Below are 17,428 nucleotides of genomic sequence, written 5' to 3' on the forward strand. Positions count from 1 at the left end.
AACTCAGGGCCCAGTATGGATATGGCTTTTCAGGCCCTGTTCCTTGGATATAACTCCTTGAGTACCAGTCCTCTTGATCTGAAGACCTGTGAAGTAAAGAGACACATCATCTGCCTTATACGTACCCAGCATACACTAGAGGCACAGGCATAGGATAATTTCTATGGACATTATCATTTCAAAGAGGAGAAAAAAAAGGCACACACAGCAGTTACTAGTTCATAGCGTTTCTGAAATCCAGTGGGCACACATTGCCAGTTCCTGGTTTAGGGTTCATTTATTTATTTATTTATATCAGTGTTGACAGGGATTTTTCCCCCAGTGGGTTATAATCCTTTCTTCTTATTATTTGTTTAGATGTTCAATGGCCACAGATTTGGCCAGTGGAAGAAACTTCAAGTTGGCCCCTGTGTCCTTTGGATTTGTCCCCATCATCCTTTGAACCTTCCCTTGCTTTCTGGTAAAGATGTTCCCGGCCCATCTTGTACTTTCCCTACCTCAGCCCTGGAATTGGCCATTCACCAGGAAGTGATGAGTCCTCTTGACTTTTTGACATTCCTTTTTCCATTCTCCCTTGCTTTCTAAATCTGCCCTTAACCATCCCGGGGATTCCCATCTCATTTCTCTCTCCTCCCTCTATACATACTTCCTGAGTGGCCTCAGGTATTCCCATGACTTCTGAATCTGTATCTCCATCCCAATCAGCTCTTCCAACTGTCAGACCTGTATATGTAATTGCCCTCTAGATAGCTCCAACCCTATGTCCCACAGGCACCTCAAACTCAATAGGCTTAAATTAAACTTATTTACCCTTCCCCCCTCACAAACCTAACTTTCCTATATTCCCTATTATTGTTAATGACATCACTATCCAAGAAAAACTTGAGGGTGATCCTAACCCACATCTTCTCCCTAACTCCTTATACCAGAACAGTTTTCCAACACTATCAATTCCATTTTTAAATAGCTCTCAGGTCTGTTCTCCTTCTTTATCTCCATCACCTTTACCATCTCTTGCCTGGGTTATTGCAGAGCCCCCCACCTGGTCTCTCTTCCTCTAGTCTCTCCCACTTCTGACCCATCCTCAACACCAGCTAGGAGGCTCTTTCTAGAAGATAAATCTTATCAACATAACTCCTCTGCCTAAGTCCCTATGGCTGCCCTTCTCAAACTGGATGAAACAACTTCTGGGCATGGGGGAGTCATGTAAGGAAACAGAGTGAGGAGCTATAAAATAGTTATATCTTCCTCAAGCTTCAATTTTATTTAGAGATTCAGGAAAATATTTAAAAATATTTTTTAAAAACCCAGACATATGATGAAGTAGAATGCAAGAATCACATGATTTTAAAGACAAGACGTTTAGAGAGTTTGAACTCAAGATACCTCCAGGCCTGAACTCTCCACACTGCCTTTTGGGGTACTTTAGTGGAATGTTTGAGACACACTGGCTTGAAGGATAAAAGTTCAGACTCTTTCACATGGTAGAGAAGCTCTGCTCTAATCTGGCCCCTACTAACCATTTCCACTTCACCTTCCACTCCTCTTATGCCCCTAGCCTCATTACCTCTCACCATATATGTCAGCCACAAAGAGGAAGCACTTGTGGTTGGCCAAGAAACCTGTTCTGTTTCACAGCTGAGCCACCGTTACGGGGTTCACCCTGCTTGGAGTCCCCCTTTCCCCTCATTCTGCAAACTCCCACTCATTCTCCAAGACCAGCTTTAGTGTCATTTCCTCTGTGACACTGTCAGGGACCTCCTCCAGACAGTTGACACGTTCTCTTTGGTACCAGGTACGTTCTTGTCACGGCCTCACATCGCCTTGTGTTACAATACCACGCTTATTCACATCTCTCCCCACCCGAGGTCCTTACTCTCAGAGACCATATCTTATTTACCTTTGTACGCTTAGCACCTCACATGGGGTTGAAAATAGCCAAGCAAGTTAAAAACAACTTGACCTTTTGTGCTTTGCCCAGGGTGACAGGGGAAGCCAAGTGGTTGAGGGAGTCTGAGAGCGTGGGTCAACTCTGGCTGACAGGGGGCTAGACTTTAGATGGGCACTTGCAGGGCTGCCCTAGCTGTGAGGTGAGGGCAGAGAGGAGCTGCAGTGCTGGGCAGAGAAGAGCTGGGCAGAGAGGAGTTGCAGTGCTTCCACGTCCTGGCTATTGTAAATAGTGCTGCAATGAACATTGGGGTGCATGTATCTCCCAAGACTCTTCTCTTTCACCTGCCCCAGCTTTTGCATCAGCATCCACTGTTTCTGCAGCTCAGTGGACACAAATCGTGCTTCTCTTCGTAGCGATCCCCACCTCAAATGTCAAGGGCCAATTCACGTGAAGACAGCATTAAACAGAGGTTAAGGCAAGGTTTGGGAGCTACGTGGACTTGAGTTGAAATACTAAATCTATCACTCCCTAACTCTACGGCAAGCTATTTAACTCAGTTTCTTCATCTGTAAAGTAGGGATAATAATAGTAAAAGCCTCAGAGACTTAAGAATTAGGTGGGATCTTGTTTATCACGTGCTTAGGACAATGCTTGGCATGCTGTGGGCATTCAGTAAACAGTATCAGTTGTTATTTTTATTTAAAAACTGAAGTGTTACATTCTTTATAGAGACCTTCTCAAAGCAGGTAAAGCTCTTTGCTACTCTGGCACTTTTATTTGTCTCTCTCTCACAGTATTTCTTGTTTACAAAGGGGAAATTAGCATTTATTTAGCTGCTACTATAGCTAGGCATGAAATACGTACTATTTCCTATAACCTCCCTGGTCACCTCCTGAGGTTGGTATCATTCCCATTTTCACAATAAACAGTAGAGGCCCAGAGAGGTTAAGTAAAGTCACACAGCTAGTGCACGTCAGGAGCCGGGTCGGAACCTAAAGCCAACACCAAACCCCAAACTTCCACTATCCCATGCTTCCTATGCCTTCTGTACTACAATTATTTCTCAATATGTACTTTCCCCAAACTAATCTCTCAATGCAGAAGCTGCACTTGATTCATTTTTGTAGTATCTAACACATGCTTGCAGATATTCCATAAGCACGCATTACATGGAAGATGTAAAACTCATGAACGTAAACCTAGAGTTGCCACATGAATGTAAGATGCCTAGTTAAATTTGAATTTCAGGTAAACAACAAATAATTTTTCAGTATAAGTATGCCACAGACACTATTTGAGACATATCTACACTAAAAAATTCTAAAAATTACTTGTTATCTGAAAGTCAGATTTAACTGAGCATCCTGTATTTTTGTTAAATCTTGCAACTTTAGCTTAGACATTGGCCTTGAAAGGGACAACTTCCCCAGGGGTTCTCCTGGTAGCAGAAGGGCTGCTATGTCCCTGCACTCACACTCAAGGTTGCCCTTATCCCAAGCTGCTCTGGGGGCTGGGACTGAGGCCATGGCGACCTGAACATATTGGCCTTTCTTGGGCCTTACCAGTTCACCTAGGTTAGGTCAGCTTTGGCACCTTAAACCAAAGAAGCAGGCACTGATAAGCTTAAAGCGCCACCTGGAGGCCTTTATGGGTAGTACTGTGGCCAGGGGCCATCTCATGGACCCAGGACTTTGGGGAGCAGCGAAAGGCTGAACAAGGCACAAAGAGGATAGAAGAGGAGGCCAGCCCAACAGTGGAAAGGGGCAGGGGAAGATATACCTTCCTGGCATTTTCAGTGTACAGCTGCTGCTCTGCACCGCCCCCCCCCCAGGAACTGAAGGCGCTCACTCACCAAAGGAGGTCATTTCTTAGGGCTTTACTTCTCCAGGGCCCTCTGCCCCTCAGGCTGTTCCTTGCAGTCTCCAGGGAGTCATTGTGGGTTAAGACACACGGGAATAAAGACACAGACCTACTAGAGAATGGACTTGAGGATATGGGGAGGGGGAAGGGTAAGCTGTGACAAAGTGAGAGTGGCATGGACATATATACACTACCAAACGTAAAATAGATAGCTAGTGGGAAGCAGCCGCATAGCACAGGCAGATCAGCTCGGTGGTCTGTGACCACCTAGAGGGGTGGGATAAGGAGGGTGGGAGGGAGACGGAAGAGGGAGGAGATATGGGGATATATGTATATGTATAGCTGATTCACTTTGTTATAAAGCAGAAACTAACACACCATTGTAAAGCAATTACAGTCCAATAAAGATGTTAAAAAATAAATAAAAATAATTTGGACAAAAAAAAAAAAGCACCAGAACCTCCATTCTGGAGGCTTGGTGCCACATTTCAGGATGAGTGGCATGAAAACAATGCCACGGACCGACAGCTGACAGAAGGGGAGCTGTTTGCTTACTTTGGTTCCCAAAGTTTGGTTCTCAGCGCACCTGAACTTGTAGAAATGTTTGGCCCACAGCAGACCTACTGAGTCAGAAGCTCTTGGGGCGGGGCCCCGTGAGCTGTGTTTAAATAAGCACTCCAGGTGATTCTGAGGCAAAGCCAGCGTTTGAGAACTACTGGCTTAGAGGAAACCTGAGTGGTGTGGGCAGGACGGAGCCCACTATGAAGTGCACATATGGGAAGAGCTGTTACATGAATGGGGTGGCCATTTGCTCTGTGCTCCTCCAGAGAGAACAGCTATAGGGCACGCGGGCATGAGGTGCAGAGAGACAGAATTCCGTTTCAATTAGGGAAGTAATATTGAACAAACAGAGCTCTGGGGGAGTGGGATAGTATGCCTGGGGAAGGAGCTTCTCTGTCACTGGACTAAATGTCCTGGATCCTGAGGGCTAGACGATCTGTCAGGGATGTGGTAGAAATTTCTGCAGAAGTTAAATTAGATGTGTGTAAGGAAGCCCCAAACTCAGAGAATCCATAATTCATTCTTTTTGCAAATCATCTTTTCTTCTTCTGTTCTCTTTTATCAAGAGCAGGGCGATACTTTCTGGTTGTTCTTAGAACCTCTTTCAGCTAAGTATTTATAGCACATTGTGACAAAAGAACGAATACCGGACCAAATGGATTTTCTAGCCTGCTGGTCAGGGTTTACTCAGGGCTGCTCCTTCCGGACCCATTGTCTTCTAGGCTGCTGCCCAGCTGCCTTCCAGGGGTTTCCCTCTACACCATTCCTGATCCTCTTACCTACGTTGAATCTCCTATTCCCTTTATCCCATGTCTTTCTATTTTTTCTTACAGTTTAATACGTTGGGGCACACCCTCAAATGGATTCCTAAGAAAGGGTACAAGAAAGGTCAAACTTTTCAATCTTGCATGTCTAAAAATGACTTTTCACTGATACTTGGTTGACAGATTGGTTGGGTGTAGAAATCTTGGTTGGAAATTATTTTCCCTTAAAATTTAGAAAACATACTCCATGATCTTCCATCCTCTAGTATTTTTTTTTGACAAATCAGCTTTCAGTTTCCAATTCTTTGTATGCAGCTAGTGCCTTTCTCTTGCTAGCTCTTGACGCATTATTTCCATTAATTAGAAATGTCTTGATTATGTCTGGAAACTCATATATACAGAATCACTGTGCTGTACACCTGAAACTAAAAGAACATTGTAAATTAGCTATACTTCAATTTAAAAAAAAAAAGAGAGAGCGAGAGAGAGGATCTGAGCGTATTTGGTAGTTTATGTCATACTTGTAAAAGAAATTTTGGCCTATTACAGTGAGCGCCCCAGAACGAATTTAAAATGTGTAACATGAATTTATGTCAAAAACTTACTAAATTTATGCTCAGCAAAGAAATATCTAATAAACCTCTAAGCTCACTATATTTCTAAGTTTGTCAGATTGGTAATAATTATTTAGTACTTGGGAAAGTTATTTAAAAAGGAAATAGAATTTTAAATGTAATTTAAAATGTCGTAATGTGTTTAAGTTTATAGATTGAATCAAAGTCCCCTTAAAAGTAAATGAGGGCTTCCCTGGTGGCGCAGTGGTTGGGAGTCTGCCTCCTGATGCAGGGGACGCGGGTTCGTGCCCCGGTCTGGGAGGATCCCATATGCCGCGGAGCGGCTGGGCCCGTGAGCCGTGGCCGCTGAGCCTGCGCGTCCGGAGCCTGTGCTCCGCAACGGGAGAGGCCACAGCAGTGAGAGGCCCGCGTACCGCAAAAAAAAAAGAAAAAAAAAAAGTAAATGATAAAATTTGGTAGGCTTACAACTTTTAATGGAATAATAAGGTCTATAAGCTAAACTGAAAAGCTAGGAAAGTGCCCCCAGGCCTTTACCACTGCTGCATCCACAGCCACTGAGACGTCACGAGGCCTCCGAGGGCTGTGCGGAGATTCAGAGCTCGTCACCAGAAACTCCAGTCCTCACCCGTGAAAAAGGACCCATTTTCCTCGCCTCTCACCATGCCCTGCCCTCCATCTTTCAGTGATGGAAAAACTTTTGGCTCCTGACAAGCATATTAATAAACTCATGAACATATAGGCGTACCTAAGATGCCCCAAAAACTTATTGTCCAAACCAAGACACATTTGAAAGTGAAGGGGGCGCTAATAATAATTATTCTGGAGGGCAATAGACTTAAACCAGGACTGTCTGGGCAAACCCGGACAAGTTACCTCTAGGTATACATGTGTGGTTGGTAAATATATGAAGGGAAGCAGGTGAAGAACTCAGCTGCCATCATTATAAGATGGTATCAAGTATCAACAAATGTTAGATCCTTGAATGTTTTGCTGGAAAAGTACTAAGAGCCCTTTCAAATGTGTTATCAGCAACACGGTCAAATAGCCGTTTATTAACTTAGGACTAGAAGGTCTACGCTGCCCGTGTATCGTGAGGTTTCTTCTTTATAACTTGGGTGTCATGAGGCCCATCCTCCTCCACTGCAACAACTGCAAGGCAAATCTTAGTGTTAGGTTGTACCTGTATATAAGAGTCAGCCTGTAATTGGAGTGAAGAAATAGAGGGTGATGGTTGCTTAGCTGCTGGCTGGTTCAGTTTCCACAAATGCAGATTCTTACAAACGATCAAGTGTTACTTTTAAAGTCTGAGTCTGTGGTCTTTTGTTTTCCCACGACTACATACGTACAAAGGCAACCAGTGTCTTCCCGGGTATCTTATTTTTTTTTTTTCTATAAACCACCTGCTACCGTGCACATGACCTGCCAAATGAGTTGCCATGCCATTTTTCATTCAAACACTTACAAAGGATTTTTGGCAGTTAATCAAATTCTGGTGTGCTCCCATGCATGCTATGGGGAAACAGGGTAACACAGGTGCTTTGGCCCAGTATCACCCCAGGGACTTGGCATCCTTCACAAGCCCAATAATGGTGTTTCCATCTGGCTCCGAAACCCCAGTAGAACTTATACACACAGCTCATTTCATTACAGTGAAGGGCTCTGTCCTAACTGCAGTGCTCTGGGTATTTCTTTTGGTCATGGGCTGCCTTATTTGCAGGAGGGTTGCTTATTTGGTGAGAACTGAGAAGGTTCTCCGGCTCCCAACTATTTCCCCATTCTACCTAAAATTCCCTCATTAAGGTTTTGTTTTTTGGGGCTAAGAAGTACAAGTGACCCCATAGTACTGGTAGCAACAATTTCACTCACTCTTTAGTGTGAAAGTGTTTGATCAGATAGCCCCCCAACCTCTGGCTGAGATCTAAGAGAAGGTAGATTAGTCTTGATGCAGATGGAAGGGTTTGAAGGCACAGTGGGCCAATGCAAAAGGTGGGGTTCTGGAGAGCCAGGGAGCAGCCTGCAGGTCCTTCAAAGACACACTGGTCTTGTACAGTCCTTTGAAATGGGATTTTGTGAGACCATGATTCCAACAGCCAAGGGTTCCAGTGTGAAGACGGGGCTATGGGTTTCCAAAATGGTAACCAAAGGGTGGGTGGGGAAAGCTCCTGCCTGCCTTTTGTCCCATCCCCACTCCTGCCTGCCTTTTGTATCTGATGTCTCCCCCTAATTATTCCTGTTTCAGAGAACTCAGCCCAAACTTGTCCTGGGATATTTGGCACCAAAAACCTTGGTTTTGTTCCCCCCAGGAGAGAGGCCTGGCTACTAGCTGTTGGGCCACTGAGGCTCCCGTCTCTTAACATTTTTAATCTTCAGTCTCTGCTCAGGCCTCCCAGTGAGCTGCCACCTGCCACCTAACACAAGTGAAGACCCAAAGCTGACTTTTTTAGCAACTGAAGCCCCATCCCAGCCACTGTGGAAGAAGAGGCCCCCTACCAAGCTCCCTCTTCTTTGAAGAAACACAACTGAGACCAAGTGAGAAGTAGCTACAGTTTAATACAAACCTGCACCAGAACACAACGAGTCGGGCTGTTTTGTTTTTGCCTCAGTCAGGTGGCCAGAGCACAGGACCACGTGTCCTCATGGGGTTGACACAATCTTAGCACCATGACATTTACAGAGGAGTGAGGAAGTCACTTGGGTGCTGGAGGCTCCATCCCGACCCCAGGCTGTGCCTGCCACCTGGGCAGCTGGAGGCGGTTTGGGTTTCCGAGTGGTTCTGTGGTTTCTGGGTCAGTATCGGAAAAGCCCTCATCACGGCATTGGCTTGACCGAGACCTACTGTGGACTCCTAGCACTACACACACGCGCACACACGCACACACACACACAGTAGCACAATTTTCTGGTAACTTAACCCCACAAACCTAGAGAGCAGCTAAGGCAAGAACAACAGTATTTATTCAGCAAGTACAAGACCAGTTTGAGAGCTGCATTCAGTGCAACCAGAGACCCTTTTCATTCCAACCAAGAGCCGATGGGGCTGGTGATGGGGCTGGCTGGAGCTCGGCACAGGGGCAGGGAATGGGTGGCGGGGGGTGACCTTTCATTTGGTTCCTTGAACCTCCTTCTGATTTTCATCTAGAAGCTCCTGGGCAAGGGTGGGTCTATATAAGGGTCGGGGGTGAATGAAGTGGAAGGCCTTCGATGGACCACACCAACATGTGGTCTCCCAGAGCCACGGACCACGCATCTCTCGGGCAGAGGCACTCAGAGAAGGTAAAGCTTTCCTAGCCCAAGCAGGGATGCTCTGCCCCCTGGCCACCACCACTGCTTGGCTCTTTGGCATCTGCCCAAGGCCCATGACCCAGCAAGGGCTGAAAGGGATAGATGATGAGCACTGTACCACGGGGTCAGCGTCACACAATTTCCTAGGCTCAGATCCCCACCAACTGTCCCCATGGCCACCACCCTCCATGAGTGTCTCTGTTGCCTCTGCTTCCTGGGTTACTGTCTCAGTCCTCTCAGCTCCTAAGTGAGGACGTGGGGACAGCTCAAACCACAGGGCAGGCCTCCAACAAGTAACTGGCTCTGGCTCAAACAGTGATACGCGTCAGTTTGTTTACAAGAAAAATTTATCTACCTGTGCAAAACAAAGCAGAATGCCTACTGGGAGAGTAAGTCTTTTAGTTGGTTAAACTCTCAGGTGGGATCTGCAAGAGATGTCACTCCACTCCTCCTGTCCACAGCTAGGGTACCCAGCCAAGCTCTTAAGGGCAGTCCTGGACATTTCTGGAGTCAGAAGGCCTAAGCTTTCTGGGCCACAGCTGTGAAATGGGGGGAATAATACACACTTAGCTGTCGTGAGGAGCAATTGAGAGCTCATACATGAAAGGGCTTTGACAACGTGAAAAGCACTACAGAAATGTGCCGGGTGTGACCACCGGCCCAAGAGACCAGGAGCCACGTGTCAGCCCGGGTGCTCAGACCAAATGTGCAACATGATGTCACTCCCCGAGGGGGAACAAGGCTCAGCAAGGGCAGCCTCTAGTGTTTCCATGGAAACCACCTGGAGCTTTGGAGGCAGGGAGGGCCCAACTGGGAGGAGATGGAGGCCACAGGCAGGTTAGGGTGAGGTGCTGACCACAGGAGACTGCAGCCCCGGAGCAGCGCTGTGGGCTACAACCAGGTCCTGCTGGCCTGGCCTCGCACCCGGATCTAGTCCCATCCCCATCTCTCTTAGCAGGCATGAGGCCTCTCGCCAGTCACACGGATGAGCGGCGGGGCCTTGGTCCAGTAGGCGGAAGCGTACAGGCGGCTGGGTGTGTGTGTGTGGCGTTAGTGCTGGGAGTGACCAGGGCCAGAGATGGGAAAGGCCACCCTGCTCCCTGAAGGTCTGCAGGGCCAGCATCCCGGGCACCCTCTCAGGATGCAGGAAACTAGACCAGGAGGGGAGGGGAAGGGCAGGAAGACTCCAGGAAGGGAGAAAAAGGGCCTGCGAGTCCAGTATCCCCCTCTCACCCCTGTCATCGGTGCCCTAGGCTGTCTGGTTGGTGTCGAAGCAGCATCTCCTAAGGTCCACATCTATTCCTGTTTCTATGCTATGCTAGTGACACGAAGCACCGTCATTTTTCACAGGATGCACAAACAAGTCAAACCAAACCACTGCGCAAACGAAACGTGCAAAACAAAATCATATACACGCGCCTGGCACCAGCCTCGTGCCCGCCCGGCCAGCCCTTCGGGGCCTGGGACTCCTGGGGGGTGGCGGAGAGGAAGCAGCTGGCAAAGGGCACAGAGTGTCCCAGCCACAACCAAACAGGGGCGGGAGATGAGTGGGGAAAAACCGGATGTCCTGGGCATGGCTGGGATGCTAACACCTGTCTGACTTGGGGAAAGTGACCACTGGGCCGAAGGGGATGGGGGAGGGAGTCCTTTTCTTTTAAAACACATCTGCTAAAGTGCTCTGGACAGCTGGCGGGTCAGCCAGGGGCAGGGCACTAAGGTCGGGCTTTCCCAAGGCCAGCCCAGAGGCGGGTGTGAGAGGAGGGGCGGGGCCAGGCTCTATGCACTGGGCTCTGTGCATAGCATGGGCCCCCGGGAAGCCTGCCGAGGCCAAGGCAGGAAAGGACTGCAGCAGGAGGAACACATCTCAAAGTGCCTGTTAGGGTCGGCTCGAAGCACAGTGAATCACGTGTCAGACATGGGGAGGGCTCCCCGTGTCCCGGGGCCCCCTCAGGTGGTGCGCTGCCCAGCCCGGCCTCTCCCGCCCCCTGCAGCTGTGGCCGGAAGGCGTGTGGGCTGGTGGCAGTGGTGCATCTTCACTTAGGGGGCTGGTCAGTGCCTTTACCAAATGCCACTTGACCTGCCTCCGGGGGGAGCGAGGATCCGAGCTGAGGCTCTCTTTGGAACATGGTCATCGATCTGAGAACCTGCAAGGAAGGAAGCAGAGGGTGAGCTCCCCTGGGTAATAAAACCAGGTTCTCCGTGCTTAGGATCTAATTTAATCCTCAATCCAACTCCATCCCATTTTACAGGTGGGGAAACTGAGGCTCAGGTAAGTTAACTTGGCTAATGTCACACAGCGTTTAAGTGGTAGAGCCTGGACTTGAACCCAGGTCTTCCTGGTTCAGAGCCTCCATGATTAACTGCCTTGCTACGCTGCCTTCACTGCTGCCAGCCCTGGGGGTATGGTCTCTTGCCAAGCACACGGACCAGGGAGATGCCTGTTAGCAAGTGGACCTTTGCACATATGCCTCAGTGAGCAAGAGAGCGAGAAGGAAGGGTGTGCCACTGCTTTGGAAAATCAGAGAACAGCACCCCAAACGCCCCCACGTCTCGAAGTCCCGAGACTTAGAAAAGAAGGCCTGGGAACTTCTCTGGCAGTGCAGTGGTTAAGACTCCGTGCTTCCACTGCAGGGGACATGGGTTCGATCCCTGGTCGGGGAAACAAGATTCCCACATGCCCTGTGGTGTAGCCAAAAATAAATAAATAAATAAATTGGAAAAAAGAAAAGAAGGTCTGGGTCCCAGGGAGTGTGATGGGACATCCTTCAGCCTGTCCCATTTAGAACAGACCAGGTTTGGGGCGGAGGGAAGGTGAGAGGCTGCCTGATGTCTGCTGAACCTGAGAGCAGTTCCGCCCAGTCTTGGCTCTGCCCGAGACTTGGGTGGGAGCAGAAGCCAGGGGCCAGAGGGGGCTCGCAGCTCTGGGGGCCTTGCTGCTTCTCCCGAGGCTGGCGGCTGCAGGAAGCGGCAGACCCAGGCAGCCGTGGGGAGCTACACCTCCTGAAGGCCGGGGCTCCCGCTGACACTCCACCCCGCAGATCCCTTTCTGACTCCCTGCACTCAGTCCCATCGCTGGTGGGAGTAGCAGTGGCCCTCAGGGTGGGGGCGAAGTTATCTCCGTAATGAGATTGGCTCTGAGACAATGGGGAGGGTGGTGGAGAGGACCCCTCTCCACAGGCGGTCAGCTCCTCAGTCAAGAACCACCTGAGCTGCGGCCAGCACACGGCTGGGCACAGAGGAAGCTCAGCGGGCAGCCGTGCCCCCCGGCTCTCCTCTGGTTTAGTTCTTGGCCTCTCATGTTAGGACAGTCTGTGGCTGCGTCTCACCTCCCCCAGGGTCTTGCTCCTCTCACCTTCCGGCCCCAGCACGGCTCTTGCAGAGCGGAGGCTCGGTCTGCGCCAGGGCTAGTCGTGAAGGCCGTTCAGTGAGACCCGGCCTCTGCCCCTTTCAAGTAGGGATCATGGCTTCCAGCAAAGCTGCTTGCAGGACCAAGGCATCTTACCGTCTCTGCCTGCTCTCCAGTGAGGCTCACCGTTTATGCCGCCATGACCCCCACCTTTAACTACGGCCGAGCACCTGGGACACACGCTGTCGACGATAAAGTCTCTAAGCATAGATACACCCCATATATTCTATATTGTATTACATACAGTACAATTCCCGGCAGAAAAGAAGGTGGCAAACCTGAGGTTAAGATGAGGGAGGAAAGGGTATAAGGGAATTACCACATCTTTCAGCAAGGCTGCTGAGGAGTGGGGTGGGAAATGGGGGTGCAGACCCACGTAGCACAGAGTTAACGCTTCTGCGCTCAGATCGTCTCTGGGGCATCCCTATGTGCAGGGCCCTCAAGATATCTCAAGGGATGAAACTATTTGAACTTAGAAACCACGGGGAAAGGCCCCAAAGGGCCATGGCCTGTTAAGAGTGGCTGGTGCCCAGGGACTGGGAGAGCCCTCCTTCCCCGCCTGCCAATGTTTGTGTGTCTATAACATGGGGCCCAGCAGTCATCATCGGGCAGGGGATCGGGGAGGGAGGGAGAAGATGGGGAGGAAAGCAGCATAAACCCCTCTGCCGGGGTGGGGTTCCTAGTCCCTCTGCCCTCCTCCTGTCCCCTCACTGTGGTGGAGATGCAGGTGCCAGGCCAAGTGGCCCTTGCTCTTACCAGAGAGGCTGAAGCTGGATTCATGAAGGTCCCTCATGCCTCCGTGTCGGGTAACAGGCCGGGTAGGAGTGTCTGCGAGTGGCGTTCCCATCTCTTTTTTCCCAGGATGCACAACGACAGCTACATCCCCCAGGTAGGGAGTGCGGTCCACTCCCCTCACCTTTAAGGTCTAGTGAAGGTGGAGAGCAGAAAAGGGGAAAAGATGATGCCATCAGAGCACAGACAGCATCAATCCTCAGGGCCAAGCCACCACCACCACCAGAGCCTCCTTGATGGCTGATAAGACTTTGGAAGCTGCCACTCTTCTTAGGACCCAAATTACTGCATGTGACAAAGCCTTCCTACACCTTGAACCCAGGGGTAGAGAATCTGCTTGTACCTCCTAAACAGTGCATATGTGTGGAAGTGTTTGCATGCATGTGCATAGATACCCACTGACTCCCCCTGACATTGGTGGAATGTTTTCCAAGGTAGCGGGTAGACTTCTGAGGTATTCAGCTTTCGAGAGCACCCCTCACACGGAGCAATGTCATCCCCTCACTTGCCAGGCTCTCAAGAGGCCAGGCCTTTTATTGTGATCTGACAACTTTGTGGGAAGAGAGGCTAAATACAGCTGATTTGGAGATTAGTCCCCCGGCAGCAATAGTAGTTAATTTTGTACTCACAAAGGCAATAGAGTTAAGAGCCTATATTCTACAACCAGACTGCCTGGGTTCCACTCCTAGCTCTGTTACGTGTAAGCTGTGTGGCCTTGTGCAAGTTATGTTACCTCTCTGTGCGTGTTTTCTTATTTATAAGAATACAGAGTTATGAGATCAAATGAAATAGAACACGTAAAGCTCTGGCACACGGTGAGTGACATGTAAGTACCAGTAGCTGTTATTATTGCAGGGGTCAGTTCGGGGCTTAATCATATTACAAAGTTCTGCTGCGAGAGGAAGTGTGTTGGAGTGTGTGCATAAGGTCTGAAGGGGCAGCATAAATAATCTACACCCCAGGCACTCTTCAGGGACATAACCTCAATCTCCTTGCTGCACAATGCTTGCTGAAGACCTTGTTGAGAGAAACAACAGATAAGGGTGATTTCTGGAAGGCTCTTCCGCTTACATATTCCTTTGTATTCTCCAACAGATCTGTAGTTGAGCTCAGTCCTCAGAATGTCAAAACTGGTCTGAAGTGTTTTAGCCTTTACCAGGCTGCACTGTGGGATTCCGGGGGTGAAGGGTGGGAGTACAGACCTGGTGAATCCTGGGTGAGTGACCTTGGCAGGACCCGGCTCCCGGCAGCCCCTTGCTGTGGCTTTATACACTGGTCCCAACCCCAGAGCTACTTGCTTTCCTGAGGACCCTGCTCTGTAGGGACTGCTTATTTATAATTTGGGGGAAATGAAGTTTTTTGCGTACCTGCGTTCTGTTACATAAGGGCTATACCAGAGAATAGGGAATAGAATTGGCTTTTTCTTGAGGACCTTATGTTGTCATCATAAGTGCTTTGGATAAAGGGCCTCTGAGTTGAATTTATATCAGTCCTAGAAGCTGAGCTCTTCCACTATGTCTGGCCCTAAGAGCGGTCTGATGTGAATTGGTATCTGTCTGACATTCTTGTGAGGTTGGTTTTTATTTATTTATTTATTTTTATTAGTTTTGGCTGCGTTGGGTCTTCGTTGCTGCACGTGGGCTTTTCTAGTTGCCACGAGCGGGGGCTACTCTTCCTTGTGGCACGTGGGCTTCTCATTGCGGTGGCTTCTCTTGTTTCGGAGCACGGGCTCTAGGCGCACGCAGGCTCAGTAGTTGTGGTTCGTGGGCTCTAGAGCACAGGCTCAGTAGTTGCGGCACACGGGCTTAGCTGCTCCGCGGCATGTGGGATCTTCCTGGACCAGGGATCGAACCCATGTCCCCTGCATTGGCAGGTGGATTCCTAACCACTGCGCTACCAGGGAAGTCCCAGGTTGGTTTTTAGAAGGGCTTCAAACGCTTTCTCTGCCCTCTTTTGATCCTATTTCCTGACTAAAACATCTTTTTTGGGGAAAGCCACAGAACTGTTTAAAGATTTTTTTTTTCAAATTGAGATATAATTCACATACCATAAAATTCGCCATTTAAAAGAATACGTTTCAGGGGTGTTTAGTGTAATTCACAAGTTTGTACCACCAACACTGTGTAATTCCAAAATGTTTTCATCACCCCCAAAAGAATCTCCCTCCCCGTGAGCAGTCACTCCCATTCTCCCCTCTGCCCAGCCCTAAGCCACCACTAATCTATTTTCTGTCTATGGATTTGCTTCTTCTGAACATTTCATACGAATGGAATCATTTAACATGTGGTCTTTTGTGACTGGACTCTTTCACTTAGCATGATGTTTTTAAGGGTCACGCGTGTTGTATGTAGCATATATTAGCACTCCACTCCCTTTTATGGCTGAATAATATTCCATTGTATGGATAGACCACATTTTGTTTATTCAGTAGTTGATGGACGTGTACATTGTTCCCACGTTTTGGCCTTTATGAATAACGCTGCTATGACATTCATGTACAAGGTTTTGTGAAGACACATATTTTCATTTTTCTTGACTCTGTATATACCCAAGAGTGGAATTGCTGGGTTATTTTGGCGACGCTATAGCTAACATTTTGGGAACTGCCAAACTGGTTTCCAAAGTGGCCGCACCTTTTACATTCATCTGACGATGAACGAGGGCTCCAATTTCTCCATAGCCTCACTGACACTTGTTATTTTCCGTTTTCTTATTTTAAATCATTGCCACCCTTGGTCAGGTAGTGTAGCGTGTGAATGTGTCGCTCTTACAGTTCTTTGTGGCACGTCCCCCAGAGGTGGGGCTGAGGTCTCCTGCCATTGTTCACATCTGGGAAGCATATTGGAGATGGGACCATTCACCTACCTGAGAGATCCTGAGTTCGCTTTTGAATTGAATACTGGGATAACTAAAGTCCTGCTTTTTTTTTAGGTAATCCAAGTCTGCTCCCTGATAGAAGACCTGCATTTGGGCTGGGGCTCCCAGGCCCTTGGTCATGATATTTCTAAGAACACCCACCCTTTCTAGACAGAATCTGGAAGTAGCTAGGCGGGAGCGTTTTGGACCATAATAATATTGCTTTATGCCGGAGGAAGGGAAGGGGAAACCTCATGATGCTTTCACCTGTCAGTTTTGTCAGATTTGTTCTGATGATTTGGGTTCTCCACCCAGAGGCCGGAGCTGCAGTTGGTTCCCAGCACCCAGAGTTGTCAGGACAGCTCTCAAAGATAAGGCTGGACAATCAATCCCCAAGCAACGAGGGAACAGCCAGTCTTCTTTTGGGTGAAACTCTACCCAGAGTTCGGTATCCCTGGGGATAAGGTGGAGCCCCAAGCTTCAGTGAACACCCAGGGTGTTTACGGAATCCGAGGACTGGATGAAACTCTCACGATAAGACCTCAGGCCACCCCCGCATGGCAGTGAGCTAGACCTGGCTTGACCACTTCACTGGGGGGCCCAGACTCAGCACAGCCCACCCAGCCTACTGCAGTTACAGGGCGGCTGTGGGGAGTTTGGGGAAAGAGCATCTCCAGGGCAAATATGACAACCCAGGCCAAGCCAGGAGTTCCCTGCCCCTGAGGGACGACAAGAAGCCTGGATGTCAGGGATAGCTATGAGCACCTCACAGTATCCCCGGGCTCCCGGGGAGTTGGGGACCCTTCCCAATAAATTTTACTTTGTTACAGGTGCTCCTTTTCTACTATTTTGATTGTTCCCAAAGTGACTATTCAGGCAATAAGATTTGGTGGAAAGACAGAGTGAGAACATCTTTGAGATTTAAAAGTCATATAAGATGTCGCCGCCAGCGGCCTTCAACCTCTTCCCACATGTCTTCTCCGCCCCCACCCCCCCACCTTACCTTTTCTCTCTGGACCAGCTTCTTGTAGACAGTGTCTGGGAAGGACCTCAAGGGGCAGAACTTGCCGGTGCCCTCAGCGCACATGAAGACGCCGTTCTCGTACACGACCCGCCCCCGGCTGATGGTGACCAGGGGTACACCATGGCAGCGCATGTTCTCGTACAGGTTGAAGTCTCCTCCCTGCACCTGGGTGCTGGCTGAGATGGTCCTGGTGGGAAGGCAGTGGCGGGAGAGAACGCTCTGAGAGGAGGTAAAGATGTCACAGCTCAACAGAAGGGAAGGTACTTAGCAGGAAGGGAAGATGCTCAGTGGGAAGGGAAAATGCTCAGTGGAAGGCTCAGTGGGAAGGGAAGATGCTCAGTGGGAAGGGAAGATCTCAGTGGGAAGGGATGATGCTCAGTGGGAAGGGATGATGCTCAGTGGGAAGGGAAGATGCTC

At 49.1% G+C, this 17,428-nt stretch overlaps 1 protein-coding gene across 1 annotated transcript in view; it reads right to left on the minus strand.

The window, feature by feature from the left end:
* Window positions 1-10,970: 10,970 nt before the first annotated feature.
* The window catches only part of DPYSL5 (dihydropyrimidinase like 5), a 47,115-nt gene continuing 40,657 nt past the window's right edge, over window positions 10,971-17,428 (minus strand). Inside the window, exons 10-12 of the mRNA XM_027113617.1 lie at window positions 16,991-17,198; window positions 13,096-13,264; window positions 10,971-11,077 (exon numbers count right to left, since the gene is read on the minus strand). Coding sequence (XP_026969418.1) covers window positions 10,992-11,077; window positions 13,096-13,264; window positions 16,991-17,198 — 463 coding nt within the window. The 3' untranslated portion in view covers window positions 10,971-10,991. The remainder of the gene's footprint in view (window positions 11,078-13,095; window positions 13,265-16,990; window positions 17,199-17,428) is intronic.

Source organism: Aethalodelphis obliquidens, unplaced genomic scaffold (assembly GCF_003676395.1).
Source record: "Aethalodelphis obliquidens isolate GAN/ISIS:26980383/991018 unplaced genomic scaffold, ASM367639v1 scaffold12, whole genome shotgun sequence".
NCBI classification, from domain to species: domain Eukaryota; kingdom Metazoa; phylum Chordata; class Mammalia; order Artiodactyla; family Delphinidae; genus Aethalodelphis; species Aethalodelphis obliquidens.